A 24,181-nucleotide genomic window follows, 5' to 3' on the forward strand; every position below is an offset into this window, starting at 1 on the left:
TTCAAATGAAAATAAGGTTTTCTGAGTATTCCTGGGTAAACACATTATGCCTGTCAAATTTCATGAGAAATCTAGATTTTTTTCAGGGTCATTAACGTAATGTTGAGTACCACTCACCGAAGCCACTCATTCCCACTAGTTTTTAAAAATCTCGTAACTGCAGACAATAGGTATTTGCACATGAAACATTAACAGACAAAATATAGACATAAAAATGTAAAGGAGTGTAGTAGTTACTAAAATGACATGCTTATTGCTACAGTAATGTTTGCTTGTTCTTTACTGTACCACATCTTGTTCTAAGCATAATTTGTATAAATTATTCAAGTTTAAGAAAATAAATTCACACAGATTCACCCTACTCATACAGTTGGGATGAAGAAGTTTTCCTACGGTATCTCTTTATTAAAAGAGAAATGAAAATGTCATTTGCAACTAGAACTCAGTGGCCGAACACAAAGGGCTGTAGAATACCATTTAGTCCTGGTTATGTTCACGCAGCATTAGGAGGACGGCAAGAACAATCCTCCCAGACTACCGATGGTCACCATACTTGCACAATGCCTTACGATTTCGTTTTTCAATTTTGCTTTTGTTGCAAATAAGGACTATGAATGACCAAAGACTAACGTTTATAATTTGTAGCAAAATTTGGTTTATGTAGAAACAAGCCATGTTTTGCATTTGGATCGAGATTTAAATGAGTTAAAGCTAAAAATTAAAAAGCATGATGCTGCGACATCTGGTCACTTGTTGAAGACCTCACTTTTAAAGTGGTTAAGTTTGCACAATTTGTACTTTTTTTTACTAAACAGTATTTTTCCTTCTTTTATAAACCAGAAAAAACTAAACTACAAGTAAATTTTCCCTAACTTGGGCTAATGCTGCAGATAGGGTTGACAAAGCTGTACAGCGCAAACATACTTACATCTTAGCTCATTTTACAGGTACAGCCATAATCAAGGCACAAAGATCTTCTACAAGTTATTTTTTTCAATAAAGTTGTACAAAATAATACATTTTACAGTCTGTACAAGAATAATAATCCAGCAGTAAAATAAAAAAAAAAATTAGGAAAGGTAAAGAAGTAGTGGGGGAGAGCTATAGGGAGGAAAACTGTGAGAACACCTGTCGAAGTTGATGATCTTTTCTCATGTTTCCTTTAAAAGCAGACAAGAGTCGATCAGTTGACAAACTGAAAAGAAAGAAAATGTGTAGCTAACTATCTGCAAACACAGGCCTCAAATGCGGTTCAATTTGTAGCGTCCAAGGATGTTAGCAGGCTCTTCAAAACTGGAATTTAAGGCCCTTCTGAAAGGTAGCCACAACTGATTTTTTTTTTGCATTTGTCTAGGTCTGTTGTACAATTGTTGAAGTTTCCTTAAAGAACTACTTTTTACAGTCACATGATCATACTTGGACATCACTTGGTCTGCGACTTGGCACCTTTCTTCTTCTGGAGTGATTGGATACAGTTGATTTTACGAGGAGAGGGGAGTAAAAGTATGCCCACATTGTTAATTTAAAAAATGGGTCGATGCCTCGCCCTCTGTTCCAACTTCTGCTTTTTGCGTTTAATCCTTCACATACTCCAAGCTCTGGGCTGACTGGTACTGTTTTTTAATGTTAAGCATATGGAACCTGCAAGTAAATGGCACTAAGATGCTGATGCCATCTCACACTGTCTGTGGAGGGAAACAGAAGCAAGCTAGAAGTGTTGCTGTAGTTCAGTATGGAGAAAAGTGGAGGGGGTGCAAATTCGAGGGAGGCCGCACCAGTTTTCTTCCACCCTTTGTGGTAACGTTTTTTTTTTCTTTTGTTTTTTTAAAATGAGAAATAAGGAGTCTGAAACACCGAAAACGTGCTCTCCATCACAATAGCTCATATTGGCGAAGGTGCATCCGTTGAATAATGTCCCGACAGTCATTGAACACCCGGCGGATGTTTTCTGTATCGACTGCGCATGTGAAGTGAGGGTAGCAGTAGTGCCGTCCATCTCCATTTGCTGTGCTGATTCTCTGTAGAAACAATGAGATCCATTACATCATGATAAGCTAGTGAGAAATCACAGGATTATTTAATGAAAATTGAACTAATAAACAATTTAGAAAATGTTTAAGAAGGCGCTTAAATTTGATAAGAGATGAAGTATTCCCTGCGGTATATTATAAGGATACCTCGTGTCATTGAGGAGTTCCAGGACCATATAGAGGAACAAGGTCAAAGGCACAGTTCCTTTAGAAGGTTATGGAACTTCGAGGTGACTTGCAATATCCTTATCATGAACGGTAGGGGGTACTTTATTCCTTATAATACATCGTCACATCATCACTTTTTACACAAACCAATTTCAATTCTTAGTACATAGCTCTTTCATATGAAACAGAGCATGTTTTTAAACATGAAGAATAAAAACAATCTCTAGGACAAATGTACACATCAAAAAAGCGGTTAGATAATTGTTGCAAAAACAAACCCGAATCAGATGAATACAGGTCAGTTTAAAAAAACGAAAAGGGTCACTTTAGCTTCGAATGCATAGAAATGTGCTAGCTTTAAAAATTACCTAGACAGACCCCCCAGGATATAGCGGCATGGATTAGCAAATTTAGCGGCACAAAAATGGAAATTTAGCGCACAAATATGGAAATTTAGCGGCAATTTTGCGGCATTTTATTTGGCCATTTTTCCTACAGCAAAGTAATTTTGAAAGTTTTTATAAGGATTTAATAGACAAATTACTAAAGATATGCCGTCAATAGGTTCGGTGGTAAAGCATATAATTCCTAACTACAATTTTTTTTGTACAGTTCTATATGAAATCCGGCATAGATTCACCTTCTCTCTGGCAGGAATGAGGGGGTTCCCCGGTACAGGGAAAGACATGTCCTTTTATAGGACTTTAGACAATGGCTTTCATAACTTTTTGCACAAGTGCATGGTTCCCAGGATATGCACCAAAGAGGAACAAAACAGAAGAAACATTTGACTACAGGAAACATCCAAAGATTCTCTCATAGTACTCATACATTAAATTAAGTCACTCTCATAGTTCATTCAAGAATGCTCATTGATACATTGCACCACCATAGTCTGGCACAGTTGGGATGTCCTTGGTTAGGTACAGCAGGGGGAGAAGTCTCTGTGAACACTGTCCATTTATTAGTGTAAAGCTTGCAATACTTTATTTAGAGCAAGAAACAACAGTAGTAGACATCACGGGTTGTATTCTGGCATCAGTTCAAGATGGAGGACAGTGTAAACACAGTTTATGTTATCATAAGCTCAGTTTCTATTGTATTTAATGCGAATAAAAGGAACACAGCTCTGACAACTGTCTGTACCTATAAAGTGTCTATAATCTGAACTTCAGCCATCTGACATATGGCATACATCTGATAACCAGTCACTTACAATTAGATTCCCAGCAAATGAAATGACATGATTAAAATGTGTTTTATACGCTTAGAAAGTGGAAAATGTATGCCACATTACCAAGTCACAATACATACCCACAATATTCGAATTATGAGTAAAAGTTGTCTTTCCATTAATATCATATCAAAATGGTGCTGTAAAACACATCATTTATTCCAATTATTTTCAAAATTGCCTCGGAAAGAGAATTCGCCATGGGAAATGTCAAGCTCTATTTGAGGGAATAAATCATTCGAATATTTCAAAGGTTCCACTTCAGAACCACCTGTAAAATCTCTGGTTTTGTATGCACGTTAAGACAGAACATGAACAGTTAAACTAACCTCGTGGTGTCATTTTTTCATTATTTCACAGCTAGCATGTATTTTCTAACACAGACATTTCTTAAAGTGGCGCGAGGCTCCGATTTCTTCTCTAAAGCACCATTTACTGTGTACTTTAGGAAATGAGATTGCATTTAAGATCCATCTGATCGTGTAGTGAAGGAGCCACCCTCAGCCCGACGTCTTGTCAGAGCCCGGTTCCTCGTGTACAACCCTTTGCGCTCCCTCAAGAGAGACGGGGACGGACTGAAGATCACTTAACAGAGAGTCTGAGACCACACACTACACTTTACTGAAAAAAATAAGCAGCACGGTCTCAAAATGTTAGTGTGCACTGCCATCTGCTGGTCCAGATCTCTCATTCCATAGTGATGTTTGCTCTGAGTCAGTTTCGAAAAAAAATCCTATCAATCTTTTTATCCACCGTGGTTTCCATCATCCGGCCAATGGAGTGTACTTTAATAGCGGCTTTTGTAAAAATGCCGCGATTTCTACTAAAGTGCCGATTTCGCGGGCACTTTGGTAAAAATCGCGGCATTTTTACCAAAGTGCCGTTTTCGCGGCAAATCGCGATATTCTGGAGGGTCTGCCTAGAGTGTAAAAAAGAATCATGTTGCCATAAATATATCCTTTATGATTGTCACTGTACATCTACAAAACAGAGCAGAAAAAAAGAAAAGCAACATGTGGTTGTCCTTCTTTAATCAACTACTTTAATTCTGCGCCATGACCTGAAATGCCTTTCCTCTCCCTGCTGGCTCTGGCAGCAGGCGTTGTGTCATCAGAAATCAACAGTATAAAGTTATTACAGTTGAGCGGCTACGTAATTTCTTCAAAATAGGTAACTGGGTGCACCACAAGTCACCTACTATATATAGAATTATAGATGGGTAACAGTGAATTACCGGGATGTTTGTGACTGAGGAGTTCTGAGCGACACCAAATAGACTAGAGCAAAGCTAGATTGGTCTATAATGTCACTCTCAACCACGAGGTGAAAAAAAAACACGTAATTCAGTTTTACCCATCTATAATTTTGTTTTATATGGCCCCCATGACCATCTGCCCCTGCTTTCGACCGCTAGTCAGGGGAAGAGGAGTAATGAGATAGCCATACATAACAAAGTCTGAGGAAAAACAACCTTACCTGCTATCCTTAACCCACTTCCTTGCAGCTATGCTTTCTGGCAAAGCAGACGAGCAGCACTGCTCTTACAGGTTTTCAGAGAGCCCTGTCAGCTTGGTCTGGAAGACCTCTCCGACTTAGCAACATTGGGTAAGAAAACAAGTTACTTACCTGTAACTTCAGTTATCCAGTATTGGTATCTTTTATAGATTAAGAAAACAGTGCAGGAGTATCCCCTCATCAAGGAAGACAGAGAGAATTCTCTGAGTATAGGGTTAAGTGCTTGAGTCAGCACTTTATGCCTCAACCCGTTGTCGGATAATGCATATCCTTGTAGAAGACCCCTCACTCACCAACCTAGTTGGTGACATGCTTCATCATCGGGGTCCCACCCCATAGGCCGAATGCCCATAGGGTGTGCTTCGACACCTGACTACAGTGGAGCTGGTTGTTTTTCTTTTATGTGTGCATAACTAACAAAATTGACAAGTGTATTAAAAAGGGCCAAAACTACTCACTTCAAGTGTTTATTCTTGAGTGCTTGAACCCTTATAAAAACATAGTGTGGCACCTGTGCCTAATTAGGTAGGCTTTGGTGTCTAGAGAAGTATGGTGTGTTAAAAATAGCGAAGTGTGCTATGTGAAATTTTACAAAACTACTGATAACTAGGTCTACATGTTTCAACCATTGAAAAGATTCTTTGGTTTTCGTCAGGAACGTGAAGTAAGAACTGGGTGGTCCGCACACGCTAAGGTGCGTCCTGCCCTAGTTCAAATGAGAGATTGCAAATTGCGATCTCATGTAAAAAGGGTGTATTTTCCTTAATCGGGGAAAAAACTTGTAAGACAAACGGGAAAAGAGATGGAATTAACAATCGAATATAGTGAGACTGCCCCTTGCAGTTTACCTCTCTTTCTATTCCTCGATCACTCTGTCATAATATCCCTTTTACCCATTTTGTGGCCCAAAGCCATGCGATATTACAATCACACCACCCTTCCACCCCCCCGTAAAAACAAGTAGCGAGCATGGTCTCCATGACCACCAGGATATCGCGTAATAGGCTTCAGCCAACACGCGTTCGGGCAGAGAAGTTAGCTCCCTCCCCCGGAACGCACTCCGATTGGCTCTCGTAGAATCTCGAAACTAGGCCACGCCCAACCAGGAAATGCGAACGGCTTACTTTACCGATGTCCCGTAGAGAATCCGGTTATTCCACGGGGCACCTCCAGCAGTAACCAAGTAGGTCTACCGCTAGACGAACAGAAATCGCAAGTAAGTGCAATCAAGCCGACCCACGTGCGGGACGACAATCTCCCGCACGATACCGCTGGTTTTACGTCTCTGTCCAATCTGGACAGCTCGTAGCTCACTTTTCCTCTGTTTTCGAAACTTACAGGTGACGGATACTTGCCGTCTTGGAAATGTGGATGCCCATGAAGCGGTAGTCACCGCCTCAAGCGTAAGCTTAACAACGTCGCCATTGTGATCCACCATGGCGACATTTCCACTGCACGTACAAAAACCCACCTGTATAGCCGCCCACAACGCAGCACGATAAAAATCACTCTCCCATATCACGGCCTCCTTTTTACACCAGATTCCCAGCTGCCAAACCAGTTCGACACCTCCTTTTGGCGCTGGCTCTGTACTTCAGGCACAGTCCGGTAAATCACGGATGCACCTTCCATTCTGAACGCAATAGATGGACCCTTTTGTTTTACCCAAAACGCTGGCATGACTCCATCTATTGATCCTCCGGTTGTGACTATGACCAATGGAATATGTGTTAAATGTAATTCATTGTTTTGTCTACCCCGGTATGTGATCCCAACCTTCTCTTTTCCCGTTTGTCTTACAGGTTTTTTCCCCCGATTAAGGAAAATACACCCTTTTTACATGAGATCGCAATTTGCAATCTCTCATTTGAACTAGGGCAGGACGCACCTTAGCGTGTGCGGACCACCCAGTTCTTACTTCACGTTCCTGACGAAAACCAAAGAATCTTTTCAATGGTTGAAACATGTAGACCTAGTTATCAGTAGTTTTGTAAAATTTCACATAGCACACTTCGCAATTTTAACACACCATACTTCTCTAGACACCAAAGCCTACCTAATTAGGCACAGGTGCCACACTATGTTTTTATAAGGGTTCAAGCACTCAAGAATAAACACTTGAAGTGAGTAGTTTTGGCCCTTTTTAATACACTTGTCAATTTTGTTAGTTATGCACACATAAAAGAAAAACTTAACCAGCTCCACTGTAGTCAGGTGTCGAAGCACACCCTATGGGCATTCGGCCTATGGGGTGGGACCCCGATGATGAAGCATGTCACCAACCAGGTTGGTGAGTGAGGGGTCTTCTACAAGGATATGCATTATCCGACAACGGGTTGAGGCATAAAGTGCTGACTCAAGCACTTAACCCTATACTCAGAGAATTCTCTCTGTCTTCCTTGATGAGGGGATAGTCCTCCACTGTTTTCTTAAACTATCTCGGGGACTAGGAGTTCCCACCTCACATAGTGTATGTAAAATTCCCTGACTCTCTTTTGATTTAGAGATCTTTTATAGATTCACATGCCTGAATCATTCCCCGTCGCCGAGGTGGGAGTCCCACGGTATATAAAAAAGCAGTGCCAAGAGCAAATTACAGTAGTAGGCCCTATGAGAAGGCCTGAGGCCTAGATTGTAGTAGCCTATCTACCTCATTATGCAAAAAAGACCAAAGTCTTTGTTCCAACTAATCAGCTTACAGCACCCTCCAGAACCCTCTCTGCAGAGCCAGTTCTCCTCAGATTTTCGTTAGCACAAGTGGGAATAAGTATCCCAAGATTAGAGAACGGACTCTCCGGGGAGGAGGGTGGGTGCATGTGAATCTATGAAAGATACCAGTACTGGATAACTGAAGTTACAGGTAAGTAACTTGTTTTCTTATCCAGTATTACGGTATCTTTCATAGATTCACATGCCTGAATCATAATAGCAAGCAGTAAGCCAGGCAAAAGTCGGTTGCGGATGGTGTGAGACTTATTGTGGTATACTCCCATAAACTTATGATAAACAACCAACAATTGCAAATGAAATGATCTACTAATAAAACAGTAGTCATAAAGCATTTATAAAGTATTTCACAGGAAAGGAAAATCAGTATAACAAACAAGTAACCTGTAAGATATGTACTTCTTTTATCTGAACAAGCTATTGAAAATTAAACAGTCATTATAAAATGAAATAGGGAATACGCTACTTACCAGTATGCATCTGTTCTTGGCATGTAGGGCTGCTGACATTCATATCTGTGCATAGATCGCCGCCTAGTGTTGGGTCCGGATGATTGCACATTGTTGTTCTGGAAGAGTCTTCGAAGTATCACTAGATAGGTGGCTCCTCCCCTGGACTACAGTGCGCATGGGCATCCTCTCCATCCTCAGATTGTTTTTCGCCATTGTGGCAGAGATGGAGTATGGTACAGTAAGATGTCCATGCAAGAAAGTAAGAATGAATGCTACAGCTGCGACAGGCACCGGGGAGGAGGGTGGGCGATATGAATGTCAGTAGCCCTACATGCCAAGAACAGATGCATACTGGTAAGTAGCATATTCCGTTCGAGGCATGTGGGCTGCTGAATTCATATCTGTGCATAGAATGTATAGCAGTCTCTCCCTTAGCGGTGGCTACCTGTGCCAGCTGCAGCAGTCTGAAACAGAGTTTTTAGAACAGCCTGTCCTACAGCCGCTTGCTGTTTGGAACGTACATCTACACAATAGTGTTTTGTGAAAGTATGTATGGTAGACCATGTGGCTGCTTTACATATTTCCTCTAGAGGAATGTTTCCTCGGAAAGCCATGGATGCCCCTAGTTTGCGTGTAGAATGCACTCTTGGGGGAACTGTTAAAGTGCGTTTTGCGTTTAAATAACATATTTGAATGCACTTAACTATCCATCTGGTTAACCCAGATTTTGAAATGGGTTACCTTTGTGTTGTGGTGAAAAGGCAACAAACAACTGTTTAGTTTTTTAAAAATCCTTAGTTCTATGAATGTAGTATAGAAGAGCTCTCCTGACATCTAGTGTGTATAGAGCCCTTTCAGGTACTGACTGTGAATTTGGAAAGAACACTGGCAGTTCTATTGTCTGATTGATATGAAAATGGGATACCACTTTGGGCATAAATTTAGGGTTTGTTCTAAGAACTACCCTATTTGCATGTATTTGGATGAATGGCTCTTGAATAGTTAGGGCTTGCAGCTCGCTACCTCTTCTAGGCGAGGTAATTGCTACAAGAAAAGCCACCTTCCATGTCAAAAATTGTAATTCACATGAATGCAACGGTTCAGGTGGTGGTCCCATTAGTCTGGTTAAAACGATGTTTAGGTTCCAGACAGGTGAAGGTGGGTGTTTTGGGGGGGATTATTCGTTTGAGTCCCTCCATGAATGCTTTAATTGCAGGTACTCTAAACAGCAAAAGATGCTGTCTGTTCTGAAGATAAGCTGCAATGGCAGCTAAGTGTATTTTTATAGATGAATAAGCTAGATTGCAACGATGTAGGTGCAGAAGATAGCAAATGATATTTTGCGTTAAAGCATCTAGTGGGTTTATGTCATTGTTATTACAGTAAATGACAAAACGCTTCCACTTTGCAGCGTAACAAGCTCTCGTAGTAGGTTTTCTTGCCTCTTTGATAATGTTCATACAGTCAGGAGGTAAGTTTAGGCACCTAAACTCTAAGACTTCAGGAGCCAGATTGCAAGGTTCAGTTGTTGCGGGTCTGGGTGCTGTATGTCTCCATTGCTCTGAGTGAGAAGAGTGGGTGTTAGCCGCAGTCTTTGATGAGGCACCACGGAAAGTTCTAGGAAAGTTGTGTACCATGGTTGCCTCGCTCATGTTGGAGCAACCAGGATTGGTGTCAGTGAATGCTGGCGTAGTTTGCGTGCTACTAGCGGTATTAACGGTGCTGGGGGAAAAGCGTACGCAAATTTGCCTGACCAGTTCATCCATATCACATTGCCCTGCGACTGCGGATGTGGAAACCTGGCGGCAAAGTACTGGCATTTTTCGTTTTCCCTTGTGGCGAACAGGTCTATCTCTGGTTGTCCCCACTGTTGGAAGTATGGTTGTAGCACTGTGGGATGAATCTCCCACTCGTGCATCTGTTGGCTGTGTCTGCTGAGCAGATCCGTTATTTGGTTGTCCTTGCCTGGGTGGTGTTCCGCCATGAGAAAAATGTTTCTTTGAATGGCCCACTTCCACATGCTTTGGGCTAGATGTGACAGCTGTGGAGAGTGTGTTCCTCCCTGTTTGTGTATGTAGTACATTGCTGTCATGTTGTCCGTCCGGATCAACACAGTCTTGTTGCATAAATGTACTTTGAATGCTTTCATTGACAGAAAAATTGCCATCATCTCTAGCAAGTTGATGTGCATTTTCTTTTGTTGTGTTGTCCATAGGCCCTGCACTGTGTATTGAAGGACATGGGCTCCCCATCCTATCAGGGATGCGTCAGTTGTCAACACTATTTGTGGTACAGGCTCTTGGAACAGTCGTCCCTTGCAAAGGTTTTGTGGATTCCACCAATGCAGAGAGTTGTATGCACGACTGGTCACCAACATTAGGTCCTTTAATTGTCCTTGAGCCTGGTTCCACTGCCGTGCTAAGCACTCTTGTAGCGGACGCATGTGTAGTCTTGCGTGAGGGACTATGAAGATGCACGAAGCCATCATGCCTATGAGTTGCATAAACACTCGGGCAGAGAGCGAGTGTTGGGGCTTGAACTTTTGGATCAGCATCTGCATACTGTTGATTCTTGCAGTGTTTGGATATACTTTTGCTGCTAGAGTATCTATTGTTGCTCCCAGGTACTGCTGTACATGGGATGGCTGAAGGTGAGATTTTTGGTAGTTCAACGTGAAGCCTAGACTGTGCAGGAGGCGAATGGTTTGGGACATGTGGCTGGCATATTGCTGGGACGACTTTGCTTGTATTAGCCAGTCGTCCAGGTACGGATAGACGTGAATATGTCTTCTTAAATGTGCAGCAACTGTCTCTAGGCATTTTGTGAACACCCCCGGGGCTGTTGTTACACCAAATGGAAGGACTTTGAATTGGTAATGTTGATTTAGTATTGTGAACCTGAGATATTTCCTGTGAGCAGGATGTATCGGTATATGGAAGTATGCGTCTTAGAGGTCTAAAGTTGCGAGGAAGTCCCCTTGTTGCAACAGTGGCAAGACTTGTTGTAGAGTGAGCATATGAAAATGCTCTGATAAAAGGTATTGATTTAGGGGCCTGAGGTCCAATATTGGTCTGAGAGACCCGTCCTTTTTGGGGATGAGGAAGTATAGTGAGTATACCCCTGTACCTTGATGTTCTAATGGTACAAGTTCTATGGCCCCTTTTTGCAGCATGCTGATGACTTCTTGCTGCAATAAGTTTAGGTGTTCTACAGACATAGGACGGTGTCTTGGTGGTATGTTGGGTGGTGTGGAGGTTAGCTCTAGGCAATAGCCATCCTGGATAATTTGCCTTACCCACTTGTCTGTAGTGATGTTTTGCCAGACTGGTAGGAACTGCTGTAATCGTCCCCCGACTGGTGTTGTATGGTCTGGGGGTAGTGCTAAGAAGTCACTGTTTAGTGTTGGTAGAGGATCTGGTGGTATTATTTCCTCGTCCTCTGCCTTTGTAGTTTGTGGTCTGCTGTGATGAGTTAACCCTTGCAGCACCTCTGTAATTGGAGCGACGAAAGGAGCCTCTATGTTGTTGGGACTGTAAGGCTCCCATAGACTTAGCCGTCTCAGTGTCTTTTTTCATTTTGTCCAGGATTGTATCTACAGCTGGACCAAATAAATAGTCAGGATTTCGGGGCTGGTTTAATACAGTAGACTGGACTTCATTTTTTACACCTGAAATGCGAAGCCACGCATGTCTCCTGAGCATAACACTGGTGTTAACAGATCTGGCCGCTGTATCTGCCGCGTCTAGGGCACATTTAATGGAGGGGTTAGTTATTAACTTTCCCTCCTGTACTAGGTCTTCAGCCTGTTCTTTGTAAGGTTCAGGTAAATACTGGAGAATTGTTTCTAGGGTGTTATAGTGTGCTCTGTTGTACCTAGCTAACAGGGCTTGCGTATTAGATATTCGCCATATGTTAGCTGCTTGAGCAGCTACCCTTTTCCCTGATGCCTCAAAGATCTTTGATTTTTTGTCCGGAGGTGGGGCATCTCCAGTTGTTTGAGAGTTTGCACGTTTTCATGCATTGGATACCACTAAAGAATCCAAAGGCAGTTGTCCCTTAATATATGTGGGGTCTACTGGTGCTGGCCTGTATTTCCTCTCTATTCTGGGGTTAATGACCCATGCCCTAGTTGTTTCTTTAAATATGTCACCTGCATGTTTAAGTACCCCATTTAACATAGGTAGTGTTTTGACAGATCTTTCTGATGTGGCAAAGGTGTCAAAAAGGAAAACTTCCTTAATGGGGTCTGCATGCATATCTACATTGTGATGTAGGGCTGCCCTTTCTATTAGTGCGTTAAAAGCAGCTGTATCCTCTGTAGGAGAAGGCCTAGCAGGGTATGCAAGTGTATCTGGAATGGGTTGAGAGTCACCAGGATGTACTGGGTCAACCCATGGTTGAGCTTGACTGTTTTGGTCAGGTTCTACTGAGTAATTGTATTCCTCATTATATTCCTCATTCACCTCTTCATCTGAGTGTGTGGGTGTATATGTGTACTGGTCAGGCCTAGTTGGTTTAATAGGCTCAAATAGAATAGGTGAAGTAGAACAGTCCCTTTTCTTTTTGAGTGGGATGATATAAGTCTCTTTATCAGTTTCTGGTCTGATTTTTCTTTTGTATAGAGTTACTTTGCCAGAATTAGGGTCAATGTAAAGTTTTGACTGTTCTCCTGATGCGGGGTCTGGCTATAAGATCTCCTGCTCAGTAGTTCTTGGCGTCTTTGCCAATGTCTTTGTTTTTGTTTGTTTCGGTTCAATACCACTTTTTGGGTCGACCGCCTTTGTTTTAGAGGAAGTTGGTAGGCCAAACTTGATTGGTCAGAAATCCCTCGGTGTTACAACAGTCTTTTTAGGTTGTGGCTGTTTCTTTGGAGCCGAAGCTTTTATCGTGTCGACGTTTTTTGTCGGTTCGATAGTACTTTTCTGACCTTGTAGTGTCTTCGTAACCTGTGGTTTTGGACCGATGCTTTTTGGTCTCGGCTCGATGGCCTTCTTCGGGTCGATTTTCTTCGGCTCGATTGTTTTTGGTTGCACAGCCGTTGGTTTGTCGAGTCTCTGGTTGGGTTCGACATCCTTCTTCGGATCGAGTCCCTTTTTTGTGTTGTCGGCGCCGATTTTATCGGTTCGATGGCCCTTTGTTTTGGAGTGGATGTAGATGCGCTGGTCTTCGGCTCGACGACCCTTGTGTTCGACTCCGATGGATCGACATAGTTTGGTCCAAAGATCGTATTGTCGATGATCTTATTTGGGTTTGACTCCGATGGATCGACGTAGTTTGGTCCGAAGACTGTGTAGTCGATCAGTTTCGGTTTTGTTTTTGGTTCCATAACTTTCGGTTTCGATATCAACAATTTCGGAGTACGTTGATCCGATGGCTCTTTTCTAATATTCTTAGCCGAGCTGTATCGCGGGGCTATAGAATGGGTTTCGAGATCTTGGCGAAGGCCTTGTGGCGATGCCTCGACCTGAGCCGGTGGAACTATAGAAGTGTGTGTTTGGGGCGTCGTACTCACAGTTGGGCCCATTTCATCACTGGAGTCGTCTTCGACAGCTCCGATCCCTTGTTCGTCGTCTCCTACCTCGACAATGTCTTCTTCTTCGTCGATATAGTAGTTGGAGTCATGCTCCGATTCTTGATCCGACTGTTGATCTGAGTCTTCGGCTTCGACGAGATCGTCTGCATCGTCGAAGATATTTTCCGGCTCTGGTTTCTACATGATTAGCCTAGCGGCCCATCAAGTCCGAAGTGTCTTTTTTGATCAAAATTGGGTACAGGCTAGGCAGTCGGATTCATTATGTTCCGGAGATAAACACTTGTTACATACAGGGTGTTTATCTATATGTGGGTATTTCGAATTACAAAGAGGGCATCTTTTGAATGGACTTTGCTCCATTGACTACTGGTCCCTTTGGCGTCGAGAAGGCCCGCGGCCCGATTCGACGTCCCGAGTTGAATAAACTGTAAATAAAGTTGTCGGCACCGATCGTAAACAATACCGACGAGACCGAAGGCCTTTTGGCCTGTAGAAAAGTTTATTTTAGATTCCGAACTTCGAGTAAAGGAAAGTACATCCGAACCCAATGGCGGAAAAAAACAATCTGAGGATGGAGAGGATGCCCATGCACACTGTAGTCCAGGGGAGGAGCCACCTATCTAGTGATACTTCGAAGACTCTTCCAGGACAACAATGTGCAATCATTCGGATCCAACACTAGGCGGCGATCTATGCACAGATATGAATTCAGCAGCCCACATGCCTCGAACATGTTACCTGAATATGTTCTTATGGAAACAGGTGACGTAAAACCGCTTGACCAACTGCCACATCCTCTTGATTTGCTGATTGCAGGCAGTAATGTCTTTTAAACGTGTGGACATTCTTCCATGTCGCAGCACGGCAAATGTTATCTAGCATCACTCCTGCAAACAATGCTGCAGACGCTGCCACAGCCCTCGTGGAATGAGACCGTACAGTCCTTTGCAGTGGTCAGTTAGCCTTGATGTGGCAGAAATGAATAGCGGAGGCTATCCATCTGGAAATTGTGGCTTTAGTGACCGCTTTCCCCAATGTAGTCTGGCCATAAGACACGAATAATTGATCTGATTCCCTTATGTTCTTCGTTCTCTGAAGATAAAATCTTAAACATTGTTTAATGTCCAAAGAATGCAATGTTCTTTCCGCCGGGGTTGTAGGATTTGGAAAGAAAACCCGCAACTTTACTGGTTCATTCAGGTGGAACTGAGAAGGCACTTTGGGTATGAAGGTTGGATTCGTTCGAAGAGTGACATACTCTTGGGAGAAATGCAAGAAGGGTTCTTTTATAGTGAAGGCCTGAATTTCTCCTACTCTTCTGGCGGAAGTTAGTGCTAGAAGTAGAGCGACCTTCCAAGTCAAGAACTTTAGATCAGCTTTGTGGATTGGTTCGAACGGGTGCTTCATCAGCTGTGAGAGGACCGCGTTGAGCTCCCATTCCGGTGGTGAAGGCTTAACTGGAGGATAAGCCCGGAAAAGACCTCTCATGAACTGTTTTATTAGCGATGAGAAGCATAGCGATGAAGTGTTAGCCACCTTCCTGTACCTAGATAAAGCCGCTAAATGGACCTTTATTGATGAGAAAGAAAGACCAGAGCGAGCCAAGTGCAAAAAATAAGGAAGGATTTTTTCCACTTGAGCTTCTATAGGGTGTAAAGAGTTTGAAGCACACCAGGCACAGAAACGCTTCCTTTTGAGCCAATAAGTTTTTAATGTGCTCTGGGCTCGTGCTTTCTTCAAAATGTCTCGGCTGTCTTGAGGAATTTGGAGATGTTGAAATTCTAAGAAGTTAGGAGCCATGCGTGCAATTTCAGCGATTGAGGGTCAGGGTGAAGTATCTGACCCTCGTTGCGTGACAGTAGTGTTGGAGTTATCAGAAGCTTGATCGGAGGCTCCTGTGATAGTAACATGAGCTCCTGAAACCAAAATTGACGAGGCCACCAGGGAGCAATTAGGAGACGGCAGCTCTCCAACTTCATCTTGCGTAACACCCGTGGAATCAACGGGATCGGAGGAAAGGCGTAAGCATAGATCACTGACCATCGCATGGACAGGGCATTCCCTCTTGATCCCTGTTGAGGGTATCTGCTGGCGTAATACCAGCATTTCTTGATCTGTTGAGTTGCAAATAGATCCAACATTGGCTTGCCCCAAGTCTGAAACACCTTGTTCAGTTGATTGTTGTCCAGCTCCCACTCGTGGCAATCAGACGAGGACCGGCTTAGTTTGTCCACTAGGGTATTGTGGAGGCCCCTGACGTGTTCTGCCTTGAGAGTTATGTTGTGAATTGTCAGCCATTCCCATAACTCTTGGGCCTCTTTGGACAGTGTAGCTGACCTTGTCCCTCCTTGCTTCTTTACATAAAACATGCTGGTGGTATTGTCCGTTCGGACCAGGACTGAGGACCCTGCTATACTGGGAAGGAATGCTTGTAAAGATGGAAAAATGTCTCTCAACTCTAGACTGTTGATGTGGCATTGTCTGTGTTTTTGAGACCATTTACCTTGCACTTGTAAGTCTTGGAGATGACCTCCCCAGCCCTCCATGGACGCATCCGTCGTCAGAATGAAATCTGGAGGAGTTTGCAAGAATGTGAGTCCTTGTTTTAGATTGTGTAGTTGTGTCCACCATTGAAGAGCCTCTACCATGCGTGGGGTGACTGATGATATCCTCGAAAGAGCCCGTCGCTTGCTGCCATTGAAGATGTAGCTCTTCCTGTAGAGGCCGCATTTTGAGACGTGCCAATGGAATGAGATTGTTGGCTGAAGAGCACATCCCCAGAAGGGATGCGAATAGGCAAACTGAAAGTGACCTCCTTCTTGATAGCTTTATGGCCAATGCCTGTAGACGGAGTTGTCGCTTTTGAGACAAGAATGCCTTGCATTGTATTGTGTCCAGACAAGCTCCTAGGAATAGCAAGTTCTTTCTCGGAGTCAATTGAGATTTGCTTTTGTTGATCGTGAGGCCTAGGGATGCAAAGAGATTGCGGCAGACTGCAATGTCGTTCTTTACTTTGAACTTCGACGGACCTCTGACTAGCCAGTCGTCCAAGTACAGGAAAACCTGGACCCCTGATGAGCGAAGCGCTGCCGCTACCGGAGCCAGGCACTTTGTAAAAATCCTTGGAGCCGACTTGAGGCCAAATGGAAGTACTTTGAACTGATAATGGGCGCCAGCCACAGTGAAACGGAGATATTTGCGATGTTTTGGGTGGATTGGGATGCGGAAGTATGCACCTTCCATGTCCAAGGAAGCCATAAAATCTCCCTCGTTGAGGCAACTTAAAATGTCCGAAAGAATGACCATTCGGAAACCCTGCTTCTCGAGATATTTGTTGAGATTGCGCAGGTCTAGGATCGGTCACCAATCCCCTGATTTCTTCTTTATGAGGAAAAAACGGGAATAGAAACCTGTCCGTCTCTGATGGATTGGAACTTTCTCTATTGCGTTCTTGAGGCGCATTGCATGAACTTCCTTAAACAATAAGTGAAGACGGGGGGAGGGGGACCCCTGGACGGAGTTGTTGGAGGTTTGGTGATAAACTCCAGGGTGTGACCATGCTGGACTAGGTCCAATACCCATTGATCGGTAGTGATGTGCTGCCACTGTTGTTGGAAGGCAGATATCTTCGCGCCCACAGGGAGGGAGGGTATTGAGGTTGGCGCCCAACTGACCTCACTGTTTTCTGTGAGTGTCTCGCTCTTGATTGTTTGTGCGCTTTCTTCCTCCTTGGCGAGAGAAATCAGTTGATCCGGACTGGCGATAAGAGGATTGATAGTTTTGACGATATTGAGGCTGGTATTGTCTGCCTTGTTGATAGTAACTTCCTCTGGAAGAATAGCCACGTCCTCTTGCGCCTCTGAAAGATCCTCTTTTGTACTGCAGTGAACCCAGTGATCTTGCAGTATCAGAGTCCGTTTTGATTGCTTGGAGAGCCTCATCGATATGTTTCCCAAACAGGGAATCTCCGTCTTATGCCATGTCCAGTATTTTTAATTGAACCTCAGGCCTAAAGGTAGTGGCCTTTAGCCAGCCCTGACATCTCAATACAGCAGCTCCTGCAAGCTGTCTAAAATTTGTGTTCGCAATGTCTAATGCGCAGTCAATAGTTTCCGCAGCTGCGCGCTCTCCTTCCATTAGGATCTTGCGAGCCTCTTGTCTTTTGTCCTCCGGAATCAAATCTATGAGCCCAGCCATGTCGGACCACATTTGACGATCATAGCGCCCTAAAATCGCCAAAGAATTTGCCACTCTGATGGATGCAGCAGCCATAGTGGAGAATTGTTTACCAATAAGGTCCAAACGCCGCCCCTCCTTATCTGGTGGTGTAGTAATGGGGGTGGCTGGGTTCTTCAACCTTTGCTCCGCAGCCTGTGAAATGACAGAATCCGGCCACGGATGACCAATGAGGCATGAAGGACTAGTGAGTGGGGCACGATATTTTTTGTCAATTCGTGGTAACACAGCAGGTACAGAAGCGGGATTTTTCATCACCTTAATGCCCTCTTGCAAGATGTAATCTATAATAGGAATGGCTCTGGACACCTTCCTAGTTTCCTCTTTAAAATCATGAAGAAAACAGTCTGTTTGCTCCACCGTCACCGGAAGCTGAAATCTATTTGCTGCGTGCTGCATAAGATTATGGAATCCACCTACATCTTCAGGTGGCGAGTCTGAAGGTTGTGGAGTTGGTGAAGACTGCATGGGAATAACGTAGTCATCCCACGGATCCGATGGAGGTATGTTAGGTAACTCTCCTTCCTCTACTTCTTCATCCGAAGAAGTGTCCGGGTTCTGTGTAGGCAAACCAGGTTGCGGAGCGTCCATGACCGGAGTAGATGGTGGAACTTGAGGTGGAGGAACCAGAACAGCAGGTTGAGCTGGCTGCGGCGGAAAACGCTGTTTATAATCCGCGAGCTTAGCCTGTAAATCCTGAATCAGGTTTGGCTGTAAGTGACTGACCTCTGAAACCTGAGGTCGCCTTTGGTATTCCATATGATGAGGCACTACATTGTCCTCCTGGTAATAGTGTTCTGAATATGTATCCTCTTCGTCTTCATCCTGGCACTTAATAATGAGTTCGGATGGATGGCGAGCCACTCCAAAAGCTCCTTCATTGTCGTCATCCTCAAAATCCTCTTCTTCATCATCAGCGTAGGATTCTAGAAGATGAGAAGGCATGAGCGGTGAGATATAAGATCCTTGTTGCCTCTGGTATGATACCAGCTGGAAGGTTTTTGAAAAGAGTGGGGTAGAGATAGCCTGCTTTGTAATGATCGGCTTAATTGAAGTTGAGTCCATTCATCTTGATGGCACTGGTGACAATGGTGAATTTGCTAGCTGTAGTCACATAGTCGTCGACGGGACCGTCGTCGATGGACTCGACGTCGACAGGGCCACCGTCGATAACGGAGCCGCCGTCGACGGACTTGTCGTCGATGGGCTCTGCTTCTATGTCGACGAGACGGTCGTCGTCGGTGGCGTAGACAACTTCGTCAACGGGGGCTTCTTCGTCGATGAAAGCATCTTCGTCGTCGAGGCTGTCGTCGACGAGGGTTCTTTTAGCCACAATACATATTTTTGTAGGCAGAATAGGAGAAGTGATGGCTGTGGTGGAGATCATAGCCATAGATGAAGAAGTCGAAGTAGATATGGTAGTCACATGTGAGGAGACATAAGAGCTCTTACTCACGGTTTTCTTGGACGAATCTTTGGTGGCTGAGGCTCCAGAGATAGTATGTGGAGATCTCTGTGAAGAGCCTGAATTGGAGTGGGAGGTTTTAGCATGCTTTCGCCCCTCACTTGAATTATCCTCTTGAGATCTTGCTCTTTTACTGGAGGTAGAAGATCTGTCTTCATCATCCGTAGAAGACGATTTTAGCCACAAAAGGAATCTGGCCTCCCTATCCCTTAAGGTTTTAGAAGGGAAGGTGCGGCAGATCTTAAAATGTTTTGCCTCATGGAATGGCTAGAGGCAATAAATGCAGTCCTTATGCTCGTCATCAACATGGACCCTTTTCTTCTCGCATGTTCTACAAGGTCTAAATAAGGCCTTGTCAGACATCCTGAAGCTCTGAAGAAAAAACTGAGTCAAGACTCAGGGAGACTCCCTTCCACACGACGTGCGGTGAAAATTTGAGGAGAACTGGCTCTGTAGAGAGGGTTCTAGAGGGTGCTGTAAGCTGATTGGTTGAAACAAAGACTTTGGTCTTTTTAGCATAATGAGGTAGATAGGCTACTACAATCTAGGCTTCAGGCCTTCTCATAGGGCCTACTACTGTAATTTACTCTTGGCATTTCTTTTTTATATACCGTGGGACTCCCACCTCGGCGACGAGGAATGATTCAGGCATGTGAATCTATGAAAGATACCCCAATACTGGATAACAAATTGTTATCAACTTTTGCTACATCACAGCAGCGAGTAACCAGATTTAGAATCTTGGGAAAACGTTATAAGCTTCCTGTGGAATCCATGCATAAGAAATAAGTGAGAGACTGTTTTTTTTTATAGGGATTGCTGCTTTGACTGATCTGTCAGTTGCTGAAGGATTCCTCCTTCTCTGCTTCCTGAAACCATGCCTGATTACAGGAGAGGTTGTTAGGGCTCCTCATATTGGATTTTTCATCAAAACTGCCTCGATATTTTTGGATAGGGGCAATAGACCATCCTGAACAGTTCAGTATTTTGTTCATCCTGATTAAAACCCTGGGACGTCCCTAGCCAACAAGGGTCCAAATATCAAATTAGCTTAAGATGCACACGGCAAACCGATATAATTCTGACATCTTTGAGGAGTTCAAGCAGGTAGAGCTCCTAAAGAAAATTATTCCCTTCATGTTTTAGAGCTATTGTTCTCCACTTTGTTCACATATCTCAATGCTAACACGTCCAGTGAACACTATACACACAAGTACTCAGTGAGCCTTACTGATTTGCAAAGCAATCTATATGGCAAATTAACTTTTGTTTACAATTTCATGCAGTCTTTCAAAAGGTTTACCCCAAGAGTAGCCTTTATCCAAAGACCTTTTTCTATTTTATTTTATCAAAACAAATTGTTTGACACAATTGCCACTGTTCAAACTTCAATAATGCTTTTACTTCACGGGTCTGCTCGAGCATTTAATGTCTCAGCTGCAAGAGTGGAAAAGTCCATCAAAAATGTGTAACAAAAAAACACATCTGCCCAATTCAGTAAAAAAGAATTAGTTCAAAAGATACACACAACATTTTAATACATAGTCCCATTACCTATGCCATGGAAAAAATAGACATTTGATTATTCAACGTATTGAAAAACACCTATTTGTAAGCGGTCAGACTTGCTCCAGTGCGACTGTGAAGTGTTTCTTGATGGGGCAGAAAACTGGAGAAAGCTAAACATATGGCTGGTGCCTGAGCCTGTTCTGGAATTGCGCAAGAGCCTGAATGACCAAAGTGACAGAACATCTTCATGTAAACATAAATACAATTCACTTGTATAGGCTGAGATGACTTGTGGGGGGACAATACCCAAAAAGATCAAGACTTACCCGGGTACAAAACAAACTTGTTTGTCCATCATGCAATGTATACAATGAAAAATAAATAGTGCAGAGGGGAAGCATATAAGATAATGAAAATGATGGACCAGAGAAAAATAAACACAACAATACAATCAGTTAATAGTAGTCTTGATTGTTGGACTGAATAGGACTGATGACAAGGTCTGGTTTCCAGAGGCAACACATTTCAGAGTTTAGGTGTGAAGACTGAAATCCGGCAACAGCTTCTGGGTAAATCACTAAGATAAATGGAGGGATTCAAACTTGGGTAAAATTGGGTAAGATTCTTCTGGCGAAAGATGGCCTTAGTCAAAGAAGGACTGGAGACAAGGATAAAAATTATATTTTTTACCCTAGGACCTAAAGCAACCTTGCAACATAAACCTATCCCACACACTACATAGACACACATGTCTTAAGTTAATGGCTATAGATGCTGAAAACAAAATGCTTCTCCTTTAAAGGAGCAAGACGTTTCCATATCCCATCAGGTCTTTGCTAGCAGATGTTCTATTGCTTATGTTATTTTTCTCTAAACGAATGATGCGACTGATGAATTTGGCTTAAATAGCCTTACTGAGGCTCGACACAACGTTCAAGAGATGTGTCATATTTATGAATGTATCATTCTGCCTTTATACAGAAGCTCCAAAGCATATTGAAAGCATAAAGAAGACATGTTGGCTATTCCACTGGGTACAATAACCATTGACTGTCACATCTACCTTAACCATCAATGAGAAAGTAATCCATCAAAAATATCAGTGAAAAGTGCCAAGTTTCTGAAATCTCTGCTTAGCCTTTTAGAGTGTTGCTGTATACAGGAGGATAGTATTGAGTTGGTAAAGCATCTTATTTCTTCTTTAAACCTAGTTTCCTGACTAAAAAGTACTATTAGCTTGTAACATACACAAGCAAATGAACAATAGTTACTTACCTGTAATTTGTGGTTCTCCAGTATTGGTGTCTTTCATAGATTCACATGCCTGAATCATTCCCCGTCGTCGGAGTGGGAGTCTCACGGTAAATAAAAAAGAAATAAATATGCCCATAATAACCAAAAACCTTGGTAACAAGAAACCAGGAAGTAAAGTAGTCCAAAGCTAGCAAGAAAAAAGTTCTACATGTATGAATATCATAGTCATTATACATAGCCGAAACTACAGCCATTCAAGCGACAGCACCCACCAGAATGTTCTCCTCTGAAGCTCAGGCTCTCAGATTTTCTCGCACAAGAGTGTAACCAAGAGATTAGAGCATAAGTAGCCTCTGAGGGGAGGTGAGCGGGTTGCATGTGAATCTATGAAAGACACAAATACTGGAGAACCACAGATTACAGGTAAGTAACTATTGTTCTTCTCCAGTATTGGGGTGTCTTTCATAGTTTCACATGCCTGAATCAGAGTAGATAGATAGCAGTACCAAAATAATGCTTAGAAGACGCTATTTGTAACATAAATTTGCGCATAGAAAGGCATTTGCAATTATATAACAGAAATGTTAATACGCAAAGACATATATGAAAATTGAAATCACATGAGCATGTACTGAATATAGGCAAGATAATAAGCATCTGAGAAGCAGTACAGAGGAGGAGGGAAACACCTTATCTGAAAAGATTGCGGAGAACCGCTTGTCCCACTGAAGTATCAGCATCGCTGGCAGCTTCCAAACAGTAATGTTTGGTGAAAGTATGACTGCTGGACCAAGTTGCTGCTCTGCAGATTTGCTGAAGAGGAACACCAGCGAAGAGAGCAGTCTAAGAAGAGACCGCCCTCGTAGAGTGCGCTCTTGGAGTTGTCTGCAGAGGTCTTCCAGCTTGTTGATGGCAAAAGTCAATAGCAGCCGAAATACATCTTGCCATGGTCTGTTTAGATACTGCTTGTCCTTGCCGTATCTTTCCGTAGGCAACAAACAATTGATCTGATTTACGCATGGTAGAAGTCCTTTGTAAATAGAACTTAAGACATCTTCTGATGTCAAGGGTATGCAATGCCCTCTCCGCAGGAGATTGCGGGTTAGGAGGAAAATGCTACTTACCAGTATGCATCTGTTCTTGGCATGTAGAGCTGCAGAGTCGTACACTTAGCATTAGATCGCCACCTGGTGTTGGGCTCGGATGATTGCAGGTTGTTGTCTTCTTGGAGAAGTCTTTATAGTCACGATATAGGTGACTCCTCCCTTAGACAATACTGCGCATGGGCATCGGCTCCATCCTTAGATTGTTTTTCGCCATGATGGGAAATGATGGAGTTAGTAAAGATACAGTAAGAAAAAAAGGATGTCCATGCGTGTGCATCTAAGTAAGATGAGAACTGGAATGGATACAGGTCCGGGGAGGCGGGAGGGCGTGTACGACTGTGCAGCTCTACATGCCAAGAACAGATGCATACTGGTAAGTAGCATTTTCCGTTCGAGGCATATGAGCTGCAGATCGTACACTTAGCATCGATTGTGCAGCAGTGTCTCCCCTAGCGGTGGTCGCCTGTATCCATTGCAGTAGTCTGAAATAATGTTCTAAGGACAGCCTGGCCTACTGCAGCTTGCTGCTTGGCTTGCACATCAACACAATAATGTTTAGTGAAGGTGTGTGGTGTAGACCATGTTGCTGCCTTGCATATGTCCTCTAATGGTATATTTCCTAAGAAAGCCATAGAGGCTCCTAGCTTGCGAGTGGAGTGTGCCCTAGGAGGAACTGTTAGCGTGCGTTTAGCTTTTTGATAGCATATCTGTATGCACTTAACAATCCACCTGGCAATCCCACCCATAGAGATAGGGTTGCCTTTGTGTGGAGGAGAGAAAGGTACAAACAATTGTTTTGTCTTTCTAAAGGATTTGGTTCTACCTATGTAGTATAGCAGAGCTCTTTTAACATCTAACGTGTGTAAGGCCCTTTCTGCTACTGAGTCTGGGTTTTGGAAAAACACAGGTAACTCTACAGATTGGTTTAAATGAAAAGGTGTGATAACCTTTG

General features: G+C 43.3%; 1 protein-coding gene across 6 annotated transcripts in view; it reads right to left on the reverse strand.

Annotated features, from left to right (window-relative positions):
* Positions 1 to 262: 262 nt before the first annotated feature.
* GNAS (GNAS complex locus) overlaps positions 263 to 24,181 on the reverse strand; it is a 949,043-nt gene continuing 925,124 nt past the window's right edge. For 5 of the 6 annotated variants that reach the window (XM_078651837.1, XM_078651836.1, XM_078651838.1 and 2 more), the window contains one exon: positions 366 to 2,018. In XM_078651837.1, the coding sequence (XP_078507963.1) occupies positions 1,872 to 2,018 (147 nt within the window). In that variant the 3' untranslated portion in view covers positions 366 to 1,871. Of the gene's footprint in view, positions 2,019 to 24,181 lie in introns of all 6 variants that reach the window. The other variant, XM_078651839.1, reaches the window with a different exon arrangement.

Source organism: Lissotriton helveticus, chromosome 7, assembly GCF_964261635.1.
Source record: "Lissotriton helveticus chromosome 7, aLisHel1.1, whole genome shotgun sequence".
NCBI classification, from domain to species: domain Eukaryota; kingdom Metazoa; phylum Chordata; class Amphibia; order Caudata; family Salamandridae; genus Lissotriton; species Lissotriton helveticus.